The 26,113-nt window shown below is 49.4% G+C and overlaps 2 protein-coding genes across 2 annotated transcripts; one reads left to right on the top strand and one right to left on the bottom strand.

Moving 5' to 3' along the window:
- Nucleotides 1–739: 739 nt before the first annotated feature.
- EMC8 (ER membrane protein complex subunit 8) lies at nucleotides 740–17,533 on the bottom strand. The gene is made up of 5 exons (XM_027618605.2): nucleotides 17,080–17,533; nucleotides 9,460–9,536; nucleotides 2,478–2,547; nucleotides 1,701–1,795; nucleotides 740–1,204 (listed from the first exon to the last, which is right to left on the bottom strand). The coding sequence occupies exons 1-5, from the start codon at nucleotides 17,308–17,310 to the stop codon at nucleotides 1,045–1,047; spliced, it is 633 nt and encodes a 210-aa protein (XP_027474406.1). The 5' UTR covers nucleotides 17,311–17,533; the 3' UTR covers nucleotides 740–1,044.
- Nucleotides 17,534–17,641: 108 nt separating this feature from the next.
- Nucleotides 17,642–25,568, top strand: LOC113935939. The gene is made up of 5 exons (XM_027618606.1): nucleotides 17,642–17,765; nucleotides 18,910–18,983; nucleotides 23,502–23,669; nucleotides 24,283–24,414; nucleotides 25,310–25,568. Exons 2-5 carry the CDS (start codon nucleotides 18,911–18,913, stop codon nucleotides 25,444–25,446), a joined length of 510 nt encoding a protein of 169 aa, XP_027474407.1. The 5' UTR covers nucleotides 17,642–17,765; nucleotide 18,910; the 3' UTR covers nucleotides 25,447–25,568.
- The last annotated feature ends 545 nt before the right edge of the window (nucleotides 25,569–26,113 follow it).

The raw sequence follows: 26,113 nt of genomic DNA, 5'->3' as shown, positions 1-26,113 counted from the left end.
ATGGAGCACGCGAACCCATCACCTCCTCCATCTGTGTCCTCACACCAAGTAACACCAGCTTCAAAAATTAAGTGGAAGACACGTTTGATGAAAGGGCAGCGAAAATGACTCATCTAGGAAAGAAAACAATGCAGGAGAACCACAGAGTCTCCCCATCATCTCCTAGGCCTGACCCAGTGTTCGAACTATACAGAGAGTGCTCTGTAAAACCCGGGGAGTCTAAGTTTTATTTGGCTTTTGTTGCTTCAAATACAAAAGAAACAATTATTTTGAGTACACAGATTAGAACCATTTAAGATAATCATGGAAGTGAGTTAGGGGTTGGGACTGATTTTTGCCTTTTAAAGATCATCTGAACGCAGCTCCATTTTCCCTGTTTTGATTCCGCAGGTTTCCGAGCTTTCTGGTTGATTGAGAAGCATTACACTGTGCTCCCATCCAAGTTCCCATTACCGGCGGCGGCATCTGTTTTCACCCTTAACGATGAAGGTTTCTCAGGCAACAGTGGCATTATTCCCACTGTGTAGTCACCGCGGCTACGTGAGCCCGACCGGCGGGGCAGCGCTGCTCACAGCCCCAGCCTCCCACCGCCAAACAGCAGCACGCCGCGTGCCCGGTCCCGGACCACACGAACCCCTACAGGATGAAAACTCACAAACTCCCATGCAAGTATAAGATCTGGGCTTTTTTCTTTTAAAGGTAATTCATAAGCCTTAAAAAGTATTCTCTCCAGATTATAAAAGGTTAGTTAAAACTGTTTAATAGGAACAATCTTGGACAAGCAGAAACAGCTTTGATTTGGAGGATTAGAGCAACATGTAACTGGGAAGGACCCCACAGGAATGGTAAGGTGGGACAGTGTGCACCTCTTCTAGAGACTCTGCATTAAAAAGACGGTGAGGGACACTCTGCCCTATCAGGGCACAACCACCTCTGCTAACTGTCCGCTTTCCACGCAGGCTACGCGATCTTATTTACATTTAAAAATAGCTTTCTTCTTCAGCGTAGTGGAAACGCCCAGAGACCAGTCACTAAAACCTCTCCCTAGCACAGATGCAGAACAGCTTTATTGATCTCTGGGTTTGTCCAGTCATTCCGAATGTCATCCAGGTGGTTATCGAAATCCACAAGTGTTTCGTAGGACCGGCTGTCCAGGAGTGATGCTGAGATCCTCTGGGCCTCTGGCCAGTCTTCACAGTAATCACTATGAGGTGAAACAGGAGAGATCAGCCTCTCAGCGGAAAACTGGCTTTCCAACAGAGGAAACAGAAAACCGGCCACACACACAGTGGTATACAGGAAAACAATTGTGAATGCTAGCGGACACTCAAGTTTCAAACACACAGAGATGTGCATGAAGAATATGTAGCATGGTTAAGAACCAAAAGAGACCCCCTCCAAATGAAGATCTGAAGAAGCTGGAGCGGGACGGTGGATGCTTTCTGAGTGATTATTAATGACCAAAGCAAACGCCTGAGAGCAGTGCCCTGGGGTGGGGGGCAGACGACCCAGGGGTAATACTCAGGCTCTCTCAGGAGCCGGGGAGCATGCATGATTTCTGTATGAGGTTTGTACAATGCCCTGGAGAATATGCTAACTTAAACACAGAAGGCTGGGGCCAGCCTCCCAGTGGGCGCTGGGTGCCCGGGAACAGCCCCCAGCGCACTACACACAGGTCATCGCGCGCGCGTGGCACTCACTAGTGTGGGTCCCTGCACCGCCATCGGTTTTCATGGTGTTCGTACACATGGATCGTAGGCACCACGCAGTCCATCGTAAACTTAGCGTTGTCTACCTGCGCACAAGACAAAGGATGCACTTGTGAACAGAGCTAACAAAGAGCCGACAGCTGGCACGTTTCTGGAAGTCCTCAGGCACCTCCCCGTGGTGCAGACACTGAAAATCCGACGCATGCAATCATACCTCAAGTGTGGTCTAAGGTTAACTGCGTGTTATGCAGAATAAATGCTAAGTACTCCACAAAAGCAGAGCTTCTGAATATTACTTTTTCCCTCCCTGTTAGAATTCTGTCTGAACTAAGCCTGTGTAACAAGGCTTTTGATGTTCGCTACTGTCTACCTGACTTCTTCCTTCCCTGTGGGCTGTTGGCTAATTCAGTGGCTCTCACTTAAGCATGTGTCAGAATCATCTGGAAGCTTATTAAAGCGGCCTGCTGGGACCCGAGAATCTGCACTTCTGACAAGTTCCCAAGTGGTGCTGATGCTGCTGGCACAGAACCCCACTTTGAGAACCGCTGAGCGGGAGCCTCCCCCCGCCGCCATGGGGACGTGGAGCGTGCTGCGGCATTCATCCTGTGCCTGCGATTCAGCAACTCTGAGGCTGCAGCCGGGAGGACACCACAGAGGGCAGCGCTGGCCTGCCGGAGCATCGGCACAGACCCCTCATGGGACAAAGCTCCATATTAGCCAGAGAATGCTTGGCAACAGAAAACACGACAGCACCCAAGAGGGACTCACCATGATGAGAGCCGTATCGCTGAAGCCCTCGGCGATTCTGGAGGCCACCTTTTCTGCGACCTGGTTTGGACTGCAAAAGACACGGCAGTGAGCTGACTGTGAACCAGCTTCGGCTGTCCTGCGTGGTCTCCCTACGGCAGGGCTGACAAGCACCGCTACAAAGGGCGGCACCAATAACCTGCGCGCTCCTCCTGCCTGTTAGAACGGCCCTGGGTCACCGCAGGGGCCGCGAGGACTTGTGCCAAGGATAGGGACTGTCATAAGGGCAACGGGGAGCACGGTGCAAAGCAGGTCGGTGCATTCGGGAAGAGGCATCTTCTAAAGAGAAAGACTCCCTGGAACCCCATGGAGAGCACCCCTTGAGGCTGCAGATCCCCGCTGCATGCTCCCACCCACTGAGCTCCGGGCTAGATGCCTTTTGGGCCACCCGCTCCATCGCACACTTGCAAAGGGACTCCGTCCACCTCTTAGCTGCTGACAGTTGAGCCATTTGACTTTTAATTTTGAAAATCTCTAGGCCATTCCAAATCTTCTCCATGCTTGTCAGTCTTCTGTCTCAGGCTCTGGCCCCTCCCAACCTTGATAAATGATGACTTGCTACCTCAAGTCCATTAAGGCGAACTAGAGAGGCTCCCACATCATCCCTGTGCCACCCCCCAGCTATTTTCCCATCCTATCTCAGGCAGAGAGGCCTCTTTGTATCCACAGGCCCCTCCGTGCACACCTCTTTCTCGGGGGCCTCCTGTATGTTTTCTCCTCCCAGTGGCCCCTGCTCTGGTGCCAAATCTGAGCCAGTCTTTCCCTTCTTAGGAAAAACATTTAACTGGTTCTCTCTAGCCCCTGTCCAACCTCTTTCCTTTCAACCATGTTTCTTAAAACTTGAATCCATCTTAATCTTTCATAAGCTGACAGTCCTGTGCCTTGGTGACCACTGTGCCATCTGGCGCCTGCCCCTTCCCTTCCCTTCGAGGGTCCGCACCCAGGAGGCCTGCTGCACACCCCCACCCTCCCTGGCCACCCTGCTGCAGCCTCCCGCGTCCGGGCTGCTGGCCTGCTCTAGTTCTCTGATTTGCTCCTCTTCTTTGGTCCCTCACAGGTGCTGCAGACGGGCTCCCTGCTTCCGCCTCCTCAGCTCACCCTGCCATCCGCTGGGTTTAACCCACTCCACACCTGGGTTTCCAAAACTGCTTCCGTACCGGTCTCAATTTCTAGGCTCTTCTTACTTCATGTATCCTGAAAAGTCTTCAAATCAATTTTCTTGAAATCAAACTTCCATCCTGTTCCCTGCTGCTCACCACTGCTTGTGGTCTAACAGCCCACTGTTCTCAGCCTGGGCGATCCAGGCCTTTCTCCTTGTGGACCTAGCTACCGTTCCTATTCACGGGAGCAGTCTTTTGTGCGTCTTTAATTTCAGTGGAACGGTCTACAGACTGTCTCCCTCACATGCTCCTCCCCCTCACTCACACCGTCCCCGGTTTGGGATACCCTTCCACATCGGTATCTGCTTCCTGAGTCACTTCCCATCTTCAAGGCCCAGAAAACACCATCCTCTGTGGGAGGTTTTGCCAAACTGCCTCAGAGGGGGTCCATTTGTCCCGTCTCTAAACCCTGTTTATTTCTAGAGTGCTTTAATACCTAACCCCTGGCACGCAGCTGTCTTTCTGAGCATCTTATCTTCCTAGCACAATGAGAGTCTCAGCTTTTTGAAGGACTGAGCCAAGTATATTTTATTTTTTTTATTTTTATTTTTTTTTAAAGATTTTATTTATTTATTTGAGAGAGAGAGAATGAGAGATAGAGAGCACGAGAGGGAAGAGGGTCAGAGGGAGAAGCAGACTCCCTGCTGAGCAGGAAGCCCGATGTGGGACTCGATCCCGGGACTCCAGGATCATGACCTGAGCCGAAGGCAGTCGCCTAACCAACTGAGCCACCCAGGCGCCCAGAGCCAAGTATATTTTAATGGCCATAAAAACACACTGATAATTGTGGGTTTACTTAACGAAACACACTATACAATTATGTTGTGACTGAGCTGAAAAAAAAAAGGCAAATTAATGTTTTATGAAAATGAATTATTTTATCTAATTATTCTATTTTCAAGTTCAAAATTGAGAATTTGTAGTGATGTGCCGATTGCAAGTCTGCAGGATTAGGAAAAATGAAACAACAAAGCAGTTTCAAAGAGAAAGGGCCCCAGGGGTTCCTGTCCCCCAGGCCACCATGAAAGCTCTGTAAGGGACAGCAGAGTTACAGTGTGTAACTGCAGGCGCGCAGGTCCTACGGCTCAGATGGCGAACGGCAAGGAATGGGACCGGAACCACGGAGGCCTGCCTGTTCATCCATGAAATATGACACACACTGACGTCCCTAGCTCACTCACACCTTAGGTGCAAAGGGAAAAGCCAGCATTTGCATAAAGTATCTGCCATAAAGAAACTTACAAAATTATCATCCTAACATTTAAGATGATCATGGTAGCCAGTGACTTTTTAAAAAAATATTTATTTGAGGGAGAGCGAGAGCGAGCACGAGCGGGTGAGGGGCAGAGGGAGGGAGAAGCAGACTTCCTGCTGAGCAGGGAGCCCGATGCGGGGCTCGATCCCAGGACCCCGGGATCATGACCTGAGCCGAAGGCAGACGCTTAACGACTGAGCCACCCAGGCACCCTTTACATTTTTTTTTCTTTTAAAGATTTTATTTATTTATTTGACAGAGAGACAGCGAGAGAGGGAACACAAGCAGGGGGAGTGGGAGAGGGAGAAGCAGGCTTCCCGCGGAGCAGGGAGCCCAATGCGGGGCTCGATCCCAGGACCCTGGGATCATGACCTGAGCCGAAGGCAGACGCTTAACGACTGAGCCACCCAGGCGCCCCTACATTTCTGTTTATAACATAAAACACTCACTGATCTTTTTTATTTAAGCCATGTTTCCTATGCTGTAGTTTTCATCCCTGGGACTTTTATAATGGAAGTTTATACCTCTTAATCCCCTTCACCTTTCCCCCCACCCCCACCCACCTCGCCTCTGGCGACCACCAGTTTGTTCTCTGTAGTTAAGAGCTTTTTTAATTTATGTCTATTTCAAATACTTTTACTTTTAAGTAATCTCTACACCCAACGTGGGGCCTTAACTTACAATTGCACATTACACAGCCAGCCAGCCAGGCACCCCAAGAATTGGTTTGTTTTTTAGATTCCACATATGAATGAAATCATATGGTATGGTTCTTCTCTTGTCTGACTGACTTCCCTTAGCTTAATAACCTGTAGGTCCCACCACGTGGTCAGAAACGGCAGGATCTCCTGTTTCACGGCGAGTCTTAGTCTATGTATACACACACCAAGTCTCCCACGTCCGTTCATCCACGGCCGGACACTGGGGCTGCGCCTACGTCTTGGCTGTTATAAATAGTGCTACGACAAACACAGAGGTGCATGTATCTTTTCTAATTAGTGTTTTCATTCTCACTTTCTTTGAAAATGGAATTAGTGGATCATATGGTATTTTTATTTTTAACTTTTTGGGGCACCTCCAAACTGCTTTCCACACAGGTTGTACCAATTTGCACTCCTACAGTGCAGAGGATTCTTTTTTCTCCACGTCCTCACCCATGCTTGGTACTTCTCGTGTTTTTGATTCTAGCCATTGGTGTGAGATGACATCTCATTGCGGTTTTGATAGGTATTTCCCTGATGATCAGTGGTGCTGAGCATCCTCCCTCTTCGGTCTGCTGTGCCATGTGTGTGGAAAAAAGTCTATTGGAAAAAAGTCTATTCAGGTCCTCTGTCCACTTTTTATTGTTTGCTTTTTTTGGGTGTTGAGTTGTATAAGTTCTTCATATATTTTGGATATTGACCCCTTACGGGATATATCATTTGCACATATCTTCTCCCACTCACTAGCCTGCCTTTTTGTTTTGACGATGGTTTCCTTTGCCATGCAAAAAGCTTTTTATTTATTTAAAGATTTTATTTATTTTGACAGAGAGAGAGAGATTGAACACATGCAGGGGGAGTGGGAGGAGAAGCAGGCTTCCCGCTGAGCAGGGAGCACGATGTGGGGCTCGATCCTAGGACCCTGGGATGACCTGGGCCGAAGGCAGACGCTTAACGACTGAGCCACCCAGGCGCCCCCCACGTAAAAGCTTTTTATTTTGGTGTAATCCCAATAGTTTGTTTGAATGATTATTTTTTGAAAAAAGTAATCATGTGACTAGTAACAGTACCAGCCTCCACTTTGAACCAAGCACAAAGCTAAACATGGTGTATGTTGCTTCACTTCGTCTTCAAGACCAATTTCTGAGGCATGAGCTTTTACTACCATTTTATAGATAGGACCACTGAGGCCCAAGAGGTAAATCAGTAAGTCACCTATGATTCGAATCCAAGTCTACCTGGTTTTAAGGCTCATGCTGTGAGACACTGATAATCAGCTGACTATACATATATGTATGTGTGTGTGTATATATATATGATTTTATCTATTTATTTGTCAGAGAGAGAGTGCACAAGCAGGGGGAGCAGAGGCAGAGGGAGAAGCAGGCTCCCCGCTGAGCAAGGAGCCTCATGTGGGACTTGATCCTGGGACTCCGGGATCATGATCTGAGCCAAAAGCAGACACTTAACCGACTGAGCCACCCAGGCATCCCAATCAGCTGAAATTTCTAAAAGAAGAGCAAATTTTTAGCTAAGTCTGGTCGAAGAGAGAAGTGAAGGTTTTCCAGGTACAAATAGTATTAAAGAAGGAAATTAGCATAATTTCATCTTCTGAGCCTCCAAGGTGTGTGGCCTTTGTGCAGTGACCATCTCTGGCTAGACTTTCTTCACCTGGGTGTCCTTGTGAGGGTTAGACAGGACGACGCCAGTAAATCCTAACAAAGCAATGGCACACACACCGGGAGGACTGAATCCCCAATCTCAGCAGAGACTCATCAGAAGGGACTCAAAAGGGTGACTGGGCACTCTTGTTCCCCAGCTCATGTTTAATTCCCCTACAGTCCTGACAAGGGCCTGTTAGTAGGCAGGTAGACATTGATGGGGGAACGCAAAACCTCCTGAGCAGAGTAGGTGAAGGAAGCAGGAAAGTCTAGAAGTTCCAAGCAGCAAGAAAATGCTGTCTGGGTAGAATTCTGGGCTGGGCTGGAATGAGGTCCAAAAAGAGGCAGGAAGATTGAGTAGCTGTGAACCAAAGGAGGCACACAGGTGAGAGCCGTGCATGTACATCTGGGGCAACCATGTGAGGTGGGGATTTGGGGTGTGGTGGGAGGAAAGGGAGGCATCTACACTCAACAAACTGGTGCCATTACCTCCCGCCTGGTCTGCTTGCCTTTCTGCAAGGCAGCTGTGGCAAAGTACTGCTCGCTTCAGGGGACCTTCCTTCCAAGGACAGCTCCCCACTGCTTACAAAGTCAAGTTCCAAAATCCACCCACGGTCTAACTCACGCTGCCCCTTCTTCGACGCTCTTCCCTCCTTCTCTCCACACGTGCACCTGACAGGACCCTGCCCACTGCTGGGCATTCAAATGACACCCCTCCCCAAGGGCTTCTCTGGTCGTCCCAATGGAGGAGTTCCTCACTGCACTTGCTGTCACAGCCTCTGCACCACCCTCAGGGCACGTGGTCCCAGTCGGGCACTAGAGTCCTGAGCTGGCAATATCTTTCATGTTCAATCCAGCAACCTGAGGGCAAAGGCCAAGAGCATCTAGCCTTTGCTCAGCAGAGCCTGGCCCAGGGACAGTCTTTCATGTAACAAAGACCAAGACCGACAAGGGCCCTGTGAATAGGCTCTGGATCAGAGATGGACGTGCAGCCGTGGAGTCATCCATGCGTGGGACGTGGATGGAATCAAATGGAGAAGGGGTCCTAGAAGGAGTGAGGTTGGTAAAAGTGGCGGGTTCTGGGAGCACAGACGCCGTGTGTGTGGTCGTCCAAGCAGGGGCTTTAACAGGGGTCGCCTGGAGCCCAGCATTTCGCTAGTTACCCTGGCTCCCTCTGAGTCCTGACTGGGGCATTTGTTCCTCGTCAATAGCACCAGCTTACTGGATATTTCCAAAAACACTACTGAGCCCACCCTCTGGCCTATGCCAGGCAAGTGCACATAACTCCAGGTGGCGTTTTGGTCTGGAACCCTCCCCTGTAGCCCCCAAGGGCCTGGACACTGGAGTCAGCTGGTTCTGTCTGACAGTGTGAGGGGAGCAGGAAAGGGCCGCGCAGGAGACCTCCCGTCTGGAGGAAATCACACGGAGGGCAGGGGAGCGACTCTTCTGGGGCTTTCCCTGTCAGGTCATACAGAGCAGGCTGGCTGCTGGCCGTGTCCCTAAACCAAAGGCAGTGCTTCCTGTGAGGTAGACTTCTTTGCTGTACTCCTCCCTCCCTGCAGGCCCAGGGATGGTACCACCTTCTGTCACAGCTCTACCCTCTGTGAGTACATACTGCCCAGACCTTAGGAAACAACCCACTGATGAGCCCTCCTCAAATCATCCGAACTCCAGTGTGTCATCAGTTCTTCTGTTGAGACAAAGGCAGAAAGAAAACAAAGTCCTCAGCTTTGCTCCATGAGAACCAGAGGCCCACATGAAGGAATCTGCCGGCATTACATCTTCACCACAGCCATCAGACCCTAAGGGCACCAAATCTAAAAGTTGTTTTATTTGTCTCCAAAGAGAACAGTATTCTTTCCTAATGCTCTGCCCTATGCCATTCCTAGCTGGGACAGAAATCGGAGGCCTCTGCCTGTTGCTTTCATTGTATGAACTCCCTTCAAGCAAAATAAAGAAGATATAAAACACAATCCCAAATTAATTTAAGTGCTGGGATTTCTGTTGTTTGGCATTACCCACACCACAGTTCCCCTCAAACACCATAAACAAGCATAGACGGCGAGGAGGGGTTTTGTTCTCACAGAGACGACAGAAGTCAAAAGGCACATCAGAGATTGTCCCACGATCAATCTTTCAGACCACAGGGTTTTTGCACGGACATACCTGGCGTCCTTGACTCGTTCATTAGCTTGATAATAACCAGCAATCACGTAGCTATTATCTTTGCACCATGAATCAATCTGAAAGAGAAACAGAAATTGGGAAGAAAAGATGAATGATTTTCCCTTAAATGTCACCTCTCAATAAACACAGGTGACCCTGTTCCCCCAAATGCTGGGACAAGACACAGTATAATCCCTGAACCCTCTTCCCCAGGAGAAAGATCACACCAGCTCACTGTCCACGGTTTGTGGGAGGCCACAGAAAACACAGGAGAGTGTGGCCTCACCCTCACTGAGGGGCCCCAGTGCCCACACACACTGTACAGGTGCAGTACTGTGGGGAGCCAGGGAGCAGAACCAGAATGGGGATCTCGGTCTCTTTATATTTAAATTTCTGTATTTGTAGCAACAAACCATGAGAAACACTTCATGCCAGTGTATGGGGTAAACAGGCACCGGGGTGTGTACACACACGTGCACACACACGCGCTCTCCCACTCAATTCCCTCTCAAAATTTTTGTCTGTTTTATAATGCCACTCTTCCCGCATCAGATTTGGCTTCCTGCAGGTCTAATGCCATTATTAAAAAAAACAAAAGGTCATCCTGTTTTGCCATAAAGGAATTTTAATAATATACTGCAATAAATTCTATTCTTAGTCTGCAGAAAAAGAAATAAAATTGATCCTTGTTTTTCATAGTAAATTAGTTAAAAATACTCTTTTCTTTTTCTTTTTTTTTTTTTTACTCTTTTCTTTTTAAAAAAACATAGCTGTATTGCTTTTTTTCTTGAATTCTGGTTTAGGGCTCAGGCAGTTTCCCCTATGACTAAAAGCAGACTTCACAAGAAGGTTACAGTCCAAGGTTCCCTGGCTTGCACAAGGATCAGAATAATAATTCTGGCCTCCCAAGAGCTCACAAATTACCATATTGGGTCAAAAACAAGGCTCATTGAACCAATTAGATGTTTTGGTCATCCACCCAAAAGATTACGGCTATGTCTCCAAAATATTTACAATGGCTCTTTTCACTGTAACTTTGCTACAAATTACTCCCAAATCACTTACATTTTGCTTCTATCACCTCTTAAAGGAATGGGTTCCAGAAACTTTCTGTTGCTGCTTACAGTGGCAATTTCTTTCCTTTTCCTCTAAACCTGCTTCTTTGTAGCACCAAAGGGCATGACCTAGCTCTACAATCTGGCATCTGCCCCATTCCCTGACCTCAAACCCACAGATCAGCCTCCCCTTCAGCACAGCCCTCTCAGCCTTTGCTTCTACTCAAAGACCAGCCTCTCGAGTGTGTCCTCACTGACCACTTGGGCGTCCCTCTCCTGGCTCTCTGGTGAGGCTTGTCCTTTTATCAAGTCGAAACCAAAGAGAAGTTCTAAAATGGGTCAGCATAAGGGCGCCTGGGTGGCTCAGTCTGTTAAGTGTGTCTGCCTTCATTTCAGGTCCTGATCTCAGGGTCCTGGTATCGAGCCCTGCATGGGGCTCTCTGCTCAGCAGGGAGCCTGCTTCCTCCTCTGTGCTCGCTCTCAAATAAACAAAATCTTTAAAATAAATAAATAAATGAGTCAGCAGGGCCGATTCCTTCTGGAAGCTCTTAGGGGAAAATCTGTTCCTTGTCTCGTCCACCATCTAGAGGTCACCCACATTCCTTGACTGGTGGCCGCATCACTCTGACCTCTACTTCTGTTGTTACATTTCCTCTCTCTGACCCCGCCTTTCCTATCTCCTTCTAAGAACCCTTGTGATTACAGGGGCTCATCAGATAATCCAGGTTCATCTCCCCACCTCAAGATCCTTATCTTAATCTCATCTGCCAAGTCCCTTTGCCTTGACCTTACATAAGGTCCCTTTGACTTTACGTGAGGTCACGCAGTCATGGGTTCTGAGCATTAGGATGCGGACGTGTTGGGGGACCATTTTTGGCTGACTGCAGCTACATTTAATATAAGGATTATTATTTGATGCTGCTGCTGTTCTGACCACTCCAGGAGCTGTCTTTAGTGAGCACTCCAAGCTCTTCCAGATCCCTTCCTGGGCTGGAGGCAACAGTTCAAGACTTGTCCCTCAGCAGATGCACATGGTGTCACCCTGCATCTGTGCTCAGGGAGCACAGAAAGTACCTGACATGAAGGCGATTCTTGTGACAAACATAAGGGCCTAACCAATTCCAGGAGAAAAACAGTGTCACGACCTTGAACTTCTAGTAGAACTCTCTGAAGAGACCGCCCCAAAAGCAAACCAGGTCATAACAGCTCTGGCTTGGTTTTAAAACTTTTGAATGATTCAAACAAGGAAAACCAAGTTAACTGTAAGGATGCCTTTTTTTTTTTTAAGATTTATTTATTTATTTGAGAGAGAGAGAGAGCGAGCGAGTGGCGTGAGTAGTGGGAGGGGCAGAGGGAGAGAATCCCCAACCACACTCCCCGTGGAGCAGGGAACTGTGGGGCTTGATCCCACAACCTGTGAGATCATGATCTGGGCCGAAACCAAGAGTCAGAGACGTTCAACTGACTGAGCCACCCAGGTGCTCTCATAAGGATGCTTATGATGGGCGATACAGCCTGTCCACAGCTGTCCAGATAAACATACAACTTAAAAATGGAAAACACAAAAGGGTGGATGTAGAACTGACTAAGGGCTCCCACCAGGCACCAGAGCCCACAGAGGTCGGGTGAACAAGTTTTTAGTAAGATGGAAGCATTTTCTTTGACGGTTTCAAAAATGGAGCCAGACCTCATCGGGTGAGAGTGACCTGGAGTGTGGTCCAAGCTGGTGAGCAGAGAGTGAGAAGAGAGAGTGGGGGAGGCAAGGACGGGGTGGGCAGGTCTTGAGGGGCTTCAGAATCCTGCAGAAAGCCCAAATGGCTCATTAATGAAAAGCTTTAGTGGATTTAAGAGGCAGCTTGCTCAGTTAAGTCAATTTGTGCTCAAGTGGGACAGGTCAAGGCAAAAGAACTGAGCAGCTGTCTGACCTTTGTTCTCTGCAAATCCATTTTCCATCTTCCCTGCTCTCCCGCCACACATCCTGTGAACAATCCAAGCAAAGACCACAGTTCAGGACAGCACTCTGAAACCTGATGTCAACTTAGTACAATGGACTCTGCATACAGAGTCCAAATTTCACATGTGCTTCGTGGTTTCTTCTACCTTTCACAGGGGAAGGAGGACACTTTTACCGTGTATAAGCCCGCCACCCTCTGTCCAATGCCTTTCTGGCTCGTTCCATCTCAGACACACAGGAGAACTACTAAAGGCACCAGGCCCTACTTGTTCATTCCCAGTTCAGCTCTGCACAAAGAAGCCAGCTTCTCTCCGCACTTGCCGGCATTTGCATGTGTGACACTACACATTTTCCAAAGCACTATTACCTACCTCCTGTGACTACGCCATCGCCACAAAGCCCGTAAGAGAGAACTGATAAGAGCCATTCTGAGGAGGGCGTCACTCCCACACTTGCCACTTAAAAGCTGAGGGTGTCTGTAAGCCTTGCTCTCTGTAGCAACAAGCAGGCCTTGGGAGCCTAAGGAGAGGGCTTGCTAGACTCACTGAGAAGAAAAGCTCCTTCTCAAGTGGGATGCTGGTTTTTCTATGGAACGGGAAGGAGCTGGAGCCATGAAAGAAGAGCTCTGGAGGTAAATGGGATGGGGAGAGGGTGAAATTCAGTGGGGAGAACCGAAAAGAGGACCAGAGCAGCTGTCTCCCTCTTCCAAGCTAGCACATCAACGTTCTGGAGATAACACGGGACAGAATAAGTAGGGGGCTTAGGAAAGAGCTAGAGGACAGTAGCCCATGCAAATGTGCACAGAGAAGGCACACATGGACGCAGCAGAAAGAATTCTGGGCTGAAATCAAGGTGATGAGACCAATCGGCAAATAAGAAAGTCATCTCAGCAGAATGTAATCAGAAGCTGCTCCACAGAACCAGGAAATCAATGAGGGGAAAAGGACAAAAAGGGATTACAGAAACAGCAGATCTATGCTAATTTTCCTGCTAACATTTTATAGGTTTTTGCTATTAGAAATAATTCTGTCACTACCTACGTCACTACCTATGGTTATTAGGATAAATAATAGGCGTAAGTACTTAAAAAACAAAACAAAACAAAAAGCACCCAGAAATGCAAGGATTTTTTTTTAAATGGAAAATTATAATGAAAAGCTTTTCAAAGGAATCTGATGCTGCCCTTTGATGGACTGCATATCAAGTCAGTCTTTCCCACTTACTAAAAATAACTACAATATGAAACTCCCTGAAGAGAAAAAAGCCACGAGAATAAAGCCTCATTTATACAGTTTCATGGATTTAGAAGCCTTAGTAAAATCACATCTACCATAGCTGATATTTTGATAAACTATGGCCGATATGCTGAGATCATTGCCTTCAGGTTATAAAGTTGCTAAGTCAAAAGCTGAATGGCACAAACATAAATACCTTAAATGTAAAAAAAAATTTTTCAGATGCGGGCGCCTGGGTGGCTCAGTCAGTTAAGTATCTGACTCTTCATCCCAGCTCAGGTCTTGATCTCAGGATTGTGAGTTCAAGCTCTGAGTTGGGCTCCATGCTGGGTGTGGAGCCTACTTAAAAAAAAAAAAAGTTGCACAGAATCTAGTTTAGACTTAACTTTGCAGGATGGGAGCCTCAAACACTGATGGGCATGTCTGGGGAAGTGCTGCAAGCTGAGAGTGAGGGCAGAGTGCAGTGATACAGGAGAGCAAGACCAAAACAGGGCCTCATGCAGTGCCCCTCTCCCTCTTAAAGGATGATGGCAGTGGGCCATTTTAAGAGTCAAGGTCTCAGGACGCCTGGGTGGCTCAGTCGGTTAAGCGTCTGCCTTCAGCTCAGGTCATGATCCCAGGGTCCTGGGATCGAGTCCCACATCGCTTCTCCCTCTGCCTCTGCCTCTCTCTCTCTTTCTCATGAATAAATAAATAAAATCTTAAAAAAAAAAAAAGAGTCAAGGTCTCCTCTGGGCATCTTCCCTCCCTAGTGAATGGTTTGGGAGGCAGCTCTGCTCCAGGGCAGTTGTTTATATAGTTCTTATGTTTAATTCCCTCAAGTACTGCATTTATATCTACAATAGTAACATAACACTTTAATTCTGTAAAGTCTACTTAAGAATGAGAAGTGCTAATAATACTTCGACAATTCCAACTGAGATTCAAGTTTGTCTTTAAGATGCTCTGACAGGATTTTAAATGGATTTAATGCAACACACCTCTCCCTCTGGCTATTCCTCAGCTAGCCTGCCCGACTCTCTCTTTATCCACCCCGTAGAAGTTCTCAGGGTCTGTCCATAGCTCCCTCCTCATCCCACATGCTGCCCTGCCAATATGGCCTGCTCTCACTGCTTCAACAGTCATTGAGAAGCTACCGATTCTCAATCTACGTCTCCATCCCATCCATCTTCTCCACTCCAGACCCACTTTTCAACATTCAACACTAGTTCATCTTCATTTTCCCTCAATAAATGGTACCACTGTCGTCCAATGCATAAATCAGACACCGAGGCGTCTCCCTTGTTTCCTTCTCCCTCTCTCCACATATGATTAATCACCGAGTCTTGTGGATTCTTCCCGTTTCTCTCTCTCCTCTGCATCCTCACTGCACTCAGTGTAGGCCACCTCTCTGCCTCTGGTCTTGTATGCACTCTGTCTCCTTGCTGCAGGCTGGAGCGATCACTGAGACGCAAATCCAACTGTGCAACTCTCCTCCAGTGGCTTCCCTTTGTCCTCATGACGGTGCCCCACTTCTTTGTGTGATCTGCAAGTTGCTGCACGATGAAATCTGTCCACTGATCACCTCTGGCCCTGGTCCCTCTACACTCTAGCTCCCCCTCCCCCATTTCCTCCTGGTCTTTGCACACACTGGTCCCTTTGCCTTGAATGCTCCCCCTTCACCTCCCCCCTCCCCATCCCCCATCACTATGGCTGGCCCACTGTGTCACTCCTTGCACCCCCCCTTCTCCAGGCTGCCTGCCTTCCCCCACTCTGGAAGCCTGCATTAGCTATGGACCTCTCACCATTTTGCTTAAGCCCACATATAGCATTTATTCTTTGGTATTGTACTTTCTGCTTCCTGCAAGTTCAAGTGCTAAGCAGGTGTTGTGATCCACAGCCACAGCCCTCTCCCAGCACAGACCTGGCACACTGTTGGAAAACTGAATAATCCTGCATTAATGCTCCTGGTAAATCTAGTTCCCTGCAAGTGATTGCACTTCACATATCCAATCACCCTGCAATTCCCCTGAGAACAGAATAAGGCAGATGGATGAAAAGACTTGCATCAAAATATACACATGCACAGCCCAGTGATGACTTGGTACAGACAGCACATTTCTTCAAGAGCTAAAATGATTGATTTTCCAAATATCTACATCCTACCCATCTCCGCTCCAGAGATGATATGATGAAAATCATAAAATGGCTCAGTTTAACAGGCACTCAAAGATGTGCCCAGTAACCTTAGGGCAGGACCGTTTGCCCAGGGGTACTTCCTGCTTACATGGGCGTCATAATTAGGTGAATTATGAAACGGGTTCCTTTTGCTTGGTGTGAAATATAGACAAAGGATCTCTACCTACACCTCAAACTTACTACTTTCTCTATGAACTAAGTAGCTTTTTTTAGGGTTATACTTAAGTGAAAAGTGAACAGTATCTCAACTCAGGCACTGAGACAGCTCTGAGGTTACAGGTTATGTTCCCCTGAGGTTTTAACAACTCGGTGGAACTTACAAGTGGTCTCTTTTCCTCCACTGATCAACACCCAGAAGCCACTGCCTAGAACTCCGTCACCAGCCAGCTGATCTGTATGCTAAAGCTCTCCCCTGCCGCACTGCAATAAAGCAGTGGTAGTCACCTCAGAGCGGTGGCTAAAAGGTCTTTCTAATGTCACAGGGAGTCCTTCGAGTTTGAAACCCTGGGTGCATTCTAGGGGGAGCCTGGCTGGCTCAGTCGGTGGAGCGCGCGACTCTTGATCTCGCGGAGCTGAGTTCGAGCCCCACGATGGGCAGAGAGCTTACTTAAATAAGGAAACAAACCCAAGGGCGCAGTGTAGCGAAGTCATTACTGAGGACGAGGCCATTCTCCTTACGCAGTGCTCACGCACATTCAAGGGGACGAGCGCCCGCCAAGCCACCGCTACCCTCCTAAACGTGTCTCGACTCTGGGGGTGCGGAGTACTAAGGTACCCAGAACCACAGCGTCTACACTCGCGGCAGACAAGGTATGTGCTCGGTGACGGTGCGCGGGAACCAAGCTCCGGCGTCTAAGTCCCAACACATCCAAATCCCCGACAGAAACTCTGCGGAGCCACGGCCCCCGTTAGCGGCGGCTTGTTTCCAAAAAGCCTACGGGTTTGAGGAAGTGAACTGGACTCGCCACCCAACGCGTCCCTAAGAGCGCCCGCCACGGCTGCTGCTCCACCAGCTGCCCCGTGCGGAGCGCTCCCCGTGCGCCCGCGGGGTACTAGGTTCCAGGTCAGCTGGAAGCCCTGCAGGCAGTCGCCGGCGACCGGCGACCGTTGGGGGGGGCGTCCAGCTGGGACGGCCCCGAAGACGATCTCCTCACCCGCAGACTCCGAGGGGAGGGGAGGCCGCTCTTCCCGCGCTTACCAGGGTAAGGGCCACCTCCAGCATGGGGGCGAGGGCCAGGGTGCCGTGGAAAAGGGGGATACAGTCCACGAAGAGGGTGTGGTGGGCGCCCGGGCCGCCCAGGGGCAGGTGCTCCTTGCGCGGTTTCTGCTTCTCGGCCACCAGCAGTCCGTTGACGGCGCAGTGGGGGTACTTGGCGCCGTGCAGCACCATCTTGCAGTAAGCCTGGGTGGTGAGCTTCACCCCGGGCATGCTGAGCCCCGCAGGGCCCCGGAGGCCCTGGCGCCGGCTGAGGCCTGGATCCCCGCCCGGCCGCGCGCGCCTCCGCGGAGAACCGGGACGAGGCGACGGCCGCCCGGCGCGGCCCTGCGGCCGGTGGAGGTCCACACAGGCCCGGCCCGGCTACGGACTGGGCTCCTCACACACCGACTCCCGCTTGGGAGAAGCCGACGCGCCAGCCTCACTCTCCACTCGCGCTTCTGGCCGCGCGCCGCCGTAAAGCGGTCTCTCGGCGCCGCCGTAAAGCGGTCCGGCTCGGCCTTTTACGACGCTCGCGGCGCTTCCCTGCTTCCGTTTGGGTGACCTCCGGCGCCGCCGGGTCCTCCTCGATCCCGTGGTGCTCCGCGTGCGCCCTCGGTCTCTTCCGGTCGCGGGCAACCGGGGCACAGAGGGCGGTCGCGGCGGGCAACGGCGGGTGGCAGCGGCAGGTGAGCGGTCGGCGGGCTGCAGGCGGCCGTCGCCGCGGGGCCGGGGAGGGCCAGGGGCCCGGAGGCAGCGGGCGAGTGTGCTCGCGGCTCGACCCCCGGGCGCCAGGAGGGAGCGGTGGTTGGGCCTCGGAGTCCGGTGACATTGAGGCCGGCTGGCGGGGGCTCGGGGCTCGGAGGCCGCCGCCGGGTCGCGGCCTGTGTGCCGCCCCGCAGCATCCGGCCCGGCTCCATCTGCGCCGCCGCGGCCGCGAGCTGGGTTCGAGCTCTGACCTTGGAGCGCCCGCTGGCCGAGGGCGCGGCCCGGGGTCCGCGCTGCAGCCTGGGCCCGCAGCCCTTCAGCCACGGCTTGCGCGACCGTCGCCAGTTTAACGGGGCTGCGGGAGAGGTGCTCCGCCTTTCATCACAGAAGCCGCCCAGCGTCCGCCCACGAGCGGGCCAGGCCCGGGGAGAGAAGACGCGGGGTGCGAGCTAAAATTCAGCCTTGACGTCATGCTTCTGTTTATTCTCTCTCAAAGCGGGTATTTTCCTAATGCGTTAGGAGTCCCTTTCGTCAACAGCCCCCTGAAAGGGCCAGTTTTAAAGCAGGGGGAGCTAGGGGAAAAGGGCCCGAAGCTGGAAGGGCCCAGGTGAGAGGTGGGTCATCCAGGTCATACGTTGTCCGCAGGGACTGGAAGTGGACCAGGCCATATTTGCAGCCTTTCTGCCTGCCTTTCCCTTCCTATCCTACGCACATACTAGGTTTTTAATCAAATACTCAATTGCGTGCAGTGCATGCCGGTCCCTTTGAGCTGTTTATTCTTTTCTGCCAAACAGTGGAGCCTATCATGGCAGCTCAGCGCTGTAGGGTTTCTAGCTTTTTCAGTCTTAGGAAAACTGCTTGTCCTTGTTTTTTTAAGAAAGCCAGTTTTTTACTAATTTCCTGTAGTGTGTATATGTTATGGCATTTGGTTTATAATGAAGCTCTGTAAAAACATGTTGACTGCTATGAAAAACCTCATCTTAGGTTATGTTGTGAATTAGAGTCAGTAAGGAAGAAGGGATCATCTATGCTGGGGGGAAGAAAACAAAAAAAGTAAAATGCACTGGAATTCCTATTAGGTGTTTGCCCTCATTCATGGAGAGGGTGTACGTTTTTATCTTTCAGAATGTTGGCTATCAGAGTGTTTAGCCTAATTGGCAAGCGAGCAGTTTCCACCTCAGTGTGTGTACGAGCACATGGTAAGTGTAACTTTTCTTTCTTTTTGCTCCCACTATGTGTAAGCCCTCGTCCTGTAGTGTCAAACACAGATGGCCTAAGGTGGCTGAGATCCTGATTCTGCTGTTGTGGGACTTTTGGGGGGGTAAAAATATTTTAACAGGGCACGCTTCTAGATTACAGAATATTTATAAATCATATCGAATACCAGTCTGGATCTTTGTTTATGCTATTTCTTTCCTCTTTTTTCCTTTCCTTCCCCCTTTTTTCAGGTTCAAGTTCCACCCCTTTCAAGAGATCTCCACCATACTTGACTTTAATGATTTCCTCTCTCCCTGCAAAAAAAACACTCAGCCAATATTCTTCAATACCATTTACATTATTGGGGCAGTGGAAGGGAAGGAGCTTGGACTTCCTAGCCTGAGCAGAGTTTAATCTCATTTCTGTCTTGGACGAGCTACTTACATGCAGGAATCTGTTTTCTCACCTGAAATATTTATAAAGAGCTTAGTTCAGTGCCTGGCACATAGCAAGTTTAGTTTTGCATTTATTGCGCATCTTTGTACCAAATATTGTTAGGCATTGAGAATAAAAAGAATACAAGATGGAATCTTTCCACAGGACCGTTGCAATCAGGAGAGAGACAGATACATAAAGGCAGTGTTTGAGTAAGTGACAGCCCCTGAGGAGAAGCATTTAGCCTGGCCTAGGGTTCAGGAATGGTTTCTGGAGGAGAGACTTCACGTGCTGAAGGATTTGTAGGTTTAACCTCATAGGGTTTTTCTTTTTCTTTCTTCCTTTTTTTTTTTTTAAGATTTTATTTATATGTTTGAGAGAGAGAGCGCACACGCATGCACACAAGTGGTAGAGGAGCCAGAGGGAGAAGCAGATTCCCTGCTGAGCGAGGAGCGGGATGTGGGGCTTGATCCCAGCACACTGGGATCATGACCTGAGCTGAAGGCAGACGCTTCGTTGACTGAGCCACCCAGGCGCCTCTAACCTCATAGGTTTAACTTTATATTCAGACGGCTATGGCAAAAATGCAAATTTGTGTGGCAGGTTGTGTTAGCTAGGGGTCAGGTGCAAGGCTTGAGTAGTGATAATGAACTTGGAGAGCAAGGTTTATAGATCTCGGGGCTCAATAATCAGTAACTGCTTTATGTGTGAATTTTTCCTTGAAATTGTGTCCTTGAGTTGCTAATACCGTTGTCTTACATTTCCCTCTATTCCTTACATTGCCCAGGATAACACATGGATGCAGATAATTTTATTTTATTTCTTAACATTTTACTCTATTTTGAGAGAGAGCGAGTTAGCGAGAGAGAGAGAGAGAAGCAGACTCCCCGCTCAGCAGGGAGCCCGACACGGGGCTCAATCCCAGGACCCTGGGATCATGACCTGAGCCGAAGGCAGACGCTTAACCGACTGAGCCACCCAGGTGCCTGACACAGATCATTTTAGTAAGAGTATTATTGAGATAATTTGTTATTTAAATGAGTAAGTAATAAAAGTTTGTTTAGTACATATGGAAAGAAACACTTCTTCATTAGAAGCCTAGGAAGTCATTTATGACAGATTTTGTTTTGTTTCTATTTTGGCTTTGTTTGTATATTTTCTTAGCTTTTTTGTTTGTTTAGCTTGACGTGCAGTTTGTGGAAAGTAAAATGTATTCTTTCTAGGTGTAATGTTCTGTGGATTTTGAAAAGCTCCCATGGTTGTGTAACAGTGACACCAGTCAGGACCTACAACATCTCCATCACCCCCCCCGACAAAGTTCCTTTGTGTCCCTTTGGTCATTCTGGTTTTTTATAAGAAGCCAACTTCTTTTGGGGCGCCTGGGTGCCTCAGTCGTTAAGTGTCTGCCTTCGGCTCAGGTCATGATACCCCAGGGTCCTGGCATCGAGCCCCTCGTCGGGCGTGGTGGGAAGCCTGCTTCTCCCTCTCCCACTCCCCCTGCTTGTGTTCCCTCTCTCACTGTGTCTCTCTCTATCAAAAAAAATAAAATCTTTAAAAAAAAAAAGGCAACTTCTTTCTCCTTATGGTGGTATTGGCCATAAGTTAGTCCTAGGTATTGTTTTGGCAGAGGAAATTAAAATTGTTCCTTTTTGAAATCCTTGAGTGGCTTCTTGTGCCTCGGGTAAGATCTGCAGCTAGCCCTTCTGATGTCATCACACTTTATTCCAGCAGGCAAACGACATAGGCAAACCAGCCCCCCGGGTTGCTCAGCATCCCAACCCCCAGCGGTACGGTTCCTTGCAGGCAGTGGGCTGTTGTGCCTCAGTGCCGGGGTTGTGGGTGGGAGCTTTCTCCTACTGCCGGGGTTGTGGGTGGGAACTTTCTCCTACTCGTTAGCCTCAATGCAGCCGTTACTTTAGGACAGCCTTTCCTCGCCACCCACTGTGAAGATGCTGCCTGTCCTACATCACCCTGCTTTGTCATTGCTGGGAGTGGGGACGTACTGCGGTTTGTGTGTATTGCTGCCTTTGCTTCTGGAGTGCAAGCTCTGTGGGGCTGATGTCCTGCCTCCTCCATTCCTGTGTCTTCACACCGTAGGCTGATGGCCACCACCACAGTCCACTGAAGAAGTCTTATTTTTAGCTTTTAGCCATGCAGGTTGTACCTGAATACACAGACCGGTTCCACATAGAAATCACCGTGGAGCACTACTGGTGGCCACCATGGAGTTGGGATGCTTGTGTGGTGACATGTCCGACTGAGGGGGCAGCTCCCATCCCCTGGACCTCCTCAGCAGAGGCTCCGTGAGAAAGCCAGCTGTGGACACAGATGACGAGATGCGAAAGTCTCTCTCTTCCTCCCTCCCTTTAAAAGGAATGCTTGGTATGCTAGTCTTTGCAGGGTGTGGAGGACCAGGCCCAGAGTACTGAAGAGCTCTGGCAGCCCTGAGACCGCAGATTGGCCACTCTTGTTCTAGAACATGCAATTTTATGCTGCGGGTGCTCCAAGGTTCTGAGTATTTGCCTTTTTATAACTTTATTGAGATGTAATTCACACAGCAGACGTTCACCCATTGAAAGTGTGCACTTGAGTGGTTTTCACTTTAGTCCCTGAGTTGTGTCCTAACCACCACAGTCAGATTTAGAATGTTCTCATTACTCCAGTTTGCCTCTGTTTTTAGTAATTAACATGCTAGTGTACAGCTCTTCTTTTTAGTCCACTCATTTTGATAGAACTTTAGAATTTTAAAATTGGAAAGTAATTCTGGTCATTTTCACCTTAAATTTTTTGGGGAAAAGCTCGAATATATGTAAGTATGCTGGTCATTTACATGGCACAGATAAGCATTTAGAGAAATTCTACTTTGAGGTGAAATGATTTTTTTACTTTTGTTAACATGATTTGGGAGAATTTAATCGTTGGTACTAAGCTAATAGAAGTGAAGTGTTTCTGCAGGACTTCGTACTTCCAGACCAGTTTGGATCACAAAATTTTCTTGCAGATGTAGGATAGAATTGAAAAAGGAGCTTTCAGTAGCTTTATTTAGGGAAACCCCAAAATGAAAATAAAGCTATTCTTTTCTTTTCTGCTTTCTGAACTGTTTTCCTCTTTACTTGAGTAATACCCAAATACGTGCTTGTCTTAAGGCACTGAAATTTCTGTCTCTGTGATCAGAAATCCCCATTTTGTCCTCTCCCCACTGACAACTACTGGGCTTTACCCTGCCAGGAATTTTGTGTGTTCAGTTACATGTACGTATAAGGACACACACACAGTTTACGCTCTTAGGAAAAGAGCAAGCCCTGTATTCAGTGACTCGCCAAGTACACGACTCCATGTTGAGCTGCCTTACTCCCCTGAGTGTTGGGTCTTGTTTCCCACTGCATACGCACCCGCCCCCGATTCTCTTCCTCTGCTCCACCTCTTCTCTTTCTTGAGCCCTCGCTCTGCGACCCCTGACTCCCATGTGTGTGTCCCGCTTCTAGCATGTCCGCACCAGGGATCTTTGATCTCATGTCTAGAGCCGCGACCAGCAGGTAGTAGGTGCTCAGTAACCTCGGACCTGTGAATGAGTGATTCTATGATACATCTGTGGAGCCCGTTGCTTCCAGCCTCTCGTGGACACAGGTTATGTGTTTTTATTCTAATGACAGTGCCGTATGTCTCGGTTTCTGACCTTTAAACACTTGTTCTTTTATGAGTTTTCTGTTGTTTTTACTTCTCGTCCTTAGTGTGAGTCTTACAGAAGGGCCCCCATTGAGTCCAGTAGGCGTCTTGGGAGCCGACCGTGTGCCCTCTGTGTGGCACTGTTAGCCACAGACGATGCTGCCTCTGTGGACAGCTGCCCTGGAAGATGCGTGTTGGCCGTGATGAAGTGCTTCTGTTACCCCTCGTTCTGCCGTCCGGGCCACGGGGGACAGGCCTGCTCGCTCCCTCCTTCGCACGACAGTCCCTGAGCTGCTTGAAACGCGGCTGCAGCTCGCCGGGATGACTGAGGTCTTCAGGCTGTACGGGCCTGTACTCAGTTTGCTTTGTAACTCCGAACCTATGTGAGTATTCAGATGTTTGTCCACTGTGTTTTGTAGGAAGCGTCGTGAAGAGTGAAGACTATGCTCTCCCGACTTACGTCGACCGGCGTGACTATCCCCTGCCCGACGTGGCCCACGTCAAGAACCTCTCTGCTAGCCAGAAGGCCTTGAAAGAGAAGGAGAAGGCTCCCTGGAGCAGCCTCTCCATTGATGAGAAAGTTGAATGTGGGTATTGAAGCAGGAATATTGGCAAACTGTGTGAGAGAATTTTGACTGGTCTCTGCGCTGCGAGATGGAGGGTGCTGCCCTGAGACCATCGTGCTTGGGAGGCCCAGTGTGCTGTGTCCTGCGGTGCGGGGTTGATCCAGGGCCCTGGCTCTTTGGGCTGGCTGCGCCTCTGCTCAGGCTTCTCTGTCTGTGCTCAGGGGGCTTTGGTCCCCAGGGGGCAGCATGGACGTGGACACAGAGCAGCGAGGTAGGGGTCAGTCGGCTGTGGAGTGTGTGGATGCAGCTTCTTGGCACCTCTGCTGAGTAGGACTGGGTTCACTGTAACTTACTGATGGAACGTCAGCACAGCAAAATGCTGTCAGTTGGGAAAGGGGAGTGAAAGTTACGGGATTTTGCAGATCCTACGCTGTAACCTAAAGAAGAAAGAAGTTGATGTTTTTTTTGCCCAAAGTAGACTCCGTGCATTTTCTTCCCTTCATCATGCCTTGTACCCGTGTGTGAGCACGTGCATGCACGCTTTGTCTCTTGGCTATGTTGGAGAAATAGGGGAGCCCTGCAAGGAGGGGCGCAGCTGCCCTCATTCCCACAAATGCCTGTGCTCTCTTTCCAGTGTACCGCATGAAGTTCAACGAGAGCTTTGCTGAAATGAACAGGAGCACGAATGAATGGAAGACGGTTGTGGGCACTGCCATGTTCTTCATCGGCTTCACTGCTCTCATTCTGATTTGGGAGAAGCACTATGGTGAGTGGGGAGGGGCTGTAGGCCTGGAGTCTCGGGTTGCAACCACACAAGACCTGGATTGGGGCCAGGGCCGGTGAGTGGACTGTGGGCGCCTGTGCACACGACAGGCACTTCCATTCTGAGATCTATTCCAGGATTGTTCGCTAGCTTTGAGAAACCAGCTCATGTTAATGGAAGTGTAAGCCAGACTCTGACTTAATTCATGGCAAGCTGTGCTCTGTAGCGAATGACTTCCCTACTTTGTATGGCACACCACCTTTCTGTGGTGCTTTATTGGCTCACCACACAATTGTCAAAAGGTGGTGTAGTGAAGGTTTGATCAGGGAAAAGGGCACAGATTTTCATCGAAGGGCTATTTCAGTTGTATGGGGACTGCATCTCGGTAAGCAGAGTCTTAGGTCTTCAGACCTCACAGTTTCTGCTTAGACAGTGTCGGGGTTGTCCGCTCATTCCGTGCTGCCTCTCTGGGTTCTTCGTGTCCAGGTAGAATGGGTTTTTCCCATTCCAGACAGCGATAATCCTGTACTTCTGGTCTGCTGTGGACATGGGTTACTCATACCTATGTATTTGATCTCACTACTCTAGTCACTTTTGGCTCTGTTTGTGCCCTGTGCTAGCCTGTAGACTCCATTGTCTGCATCCTACGGAGGAGGCTTTCTGCTCTTAGTTTGTATTTTATTGCTAATCTTTTATCCACAAAGGAATAATACCAGGCGTTATCAGTGCCCAGAATTCGAAGCCTGTGTGTGTTTTGGTGTTGGTGTGGAGTGGCAGGTGACTTCACTAGCCTGGCGGCCAGTGTGTTGTGTTGGGGAACACCTGACCCGAATGACCCGTGGGCTTAGAAACGACTCGTCAAGACAGTGTTGTCTCATGAAATTGTTTTGGGCTTTAGTGTACGGCCCCATCCCGCACACCTTTGAAGACGATTGGGTGGCCAAGCAGACCAAGAGGATGCTCGACATGAAGGTCAGCCCGATTCAGGGCTTCTCAGCCAAGTGGGACTACGACAAGGACGAGTGGAAGAAATAGAGGAGCCCACCTCTCACCCGTCTGGGCCTCACCTTGCTCTGCCAGATCCACACAGCCCAGCGTCTTCACTGGAAACAGTCATGTTGCATCACCAGTGCTAATAAACGAGCAGCCTACGTGAACTCCATTGTGGTCGGTTCTTTGATAACTAAATGAAAATACCTGTTGTTTGAAACATAGTTTTTTCCAAGTGTCTGACGTCAATATATTTTGGGTATAAATGAAATGGCAAGGATAAATTGTTTAAGGGGATATCATAGCCAAAAATGCAGGGTCTGGTGATGTGAGATATTTGGTTTTTGATGAGATTTTTAGGAGTATAAAATCCCATTACGGAAGCTGGACCGACAAGTCCCCATGGCTACTTTTCTTCTGGGACCTGCCCTCCCCTCTTTGAAATTGTCAGTGTTGTTTGGAGTGGGTGGCCGCAAGCCTGGGAAGGGCAGACTGAGCTCTGAGCTCCTGGACTGAGGTCTTGAGTGATGGCCTTGGTTCTCTGGCCACTCTCAGCCTTTTAATCTAGAAAGAACGATGGAGCCAGTGCCAGGGAGGGAGCGTCATGCTGGCCCCAGCAGGCTCCCTGGGGGCTCGCATCCCACTGTCCTGCTGCTCTCCCACCTGCTCTGCGCATTAGGTCTCCTCACTGATCCCTGGAGACCCTGCCTGG

This window comes from Zalophus californianus, chromosome 17 (assembly GCF_009762305.2).
Source record: "Zalophus californianus isolate mZalCal1 chromosome 17, mZalCal1.pri.v2, whole genome shotgun sequence".
Classification (NCBI taxonomy): Eukaryota; Metazoa; Chordata; class Mammalia; order Carnivora; family Otariidae; genus Zalophus; species Zalophus californianus.
This window is presented reverse-complemented; position numbering and strand designations above follow the sequence as displayed.

Bases quoted from the DNA above. Each gene is read 5' to 3' on its own strand.
- EMC8 (XM_027618605.2), bottom strand. From the start codon at position 17,310: ATGCCCGGGGTGAAGCTCACCACCCAGGCTTACTGCAAGATGGTGCTG. The intron at 9,537-17,079 runs GTAAGCGCGGGA...TTTCTCTTTCAG, and splicing joins TGGAGGTGGCCCTTACCCTG to ATTGATTCATGGTGCAAAGA. The intron at 1,205-1,700 runs GTGAGTGCCACG...TTCACCTCATAG, and splicing joins CGGTGCAGGGACCCACACTA to TGATTACTGTGAAGACTGGC.
- LOC113935939 (XM_027618606.1), top strand. From the start codon at position 18,911: ATGTTGGCTATCAGAGTGTTTAGCCTAATTGGCAAGCGAGCAGTTTCC. The intron at 23,670-24,282 runs GTGGGTATTGAA...CTCTCTTTCCAG, and splicing joins CATTGATGAGAAAGTTGAAT to TGTACCGCATGAAGTTCAAC. The intron at 24,415-25,309 runs GTGAGTGGGGAG...TTTGGGCTTTAG, and splicing joins GATTTGGGAGAAGCACTATG to TGTACGGCCCCATCCCGCAC.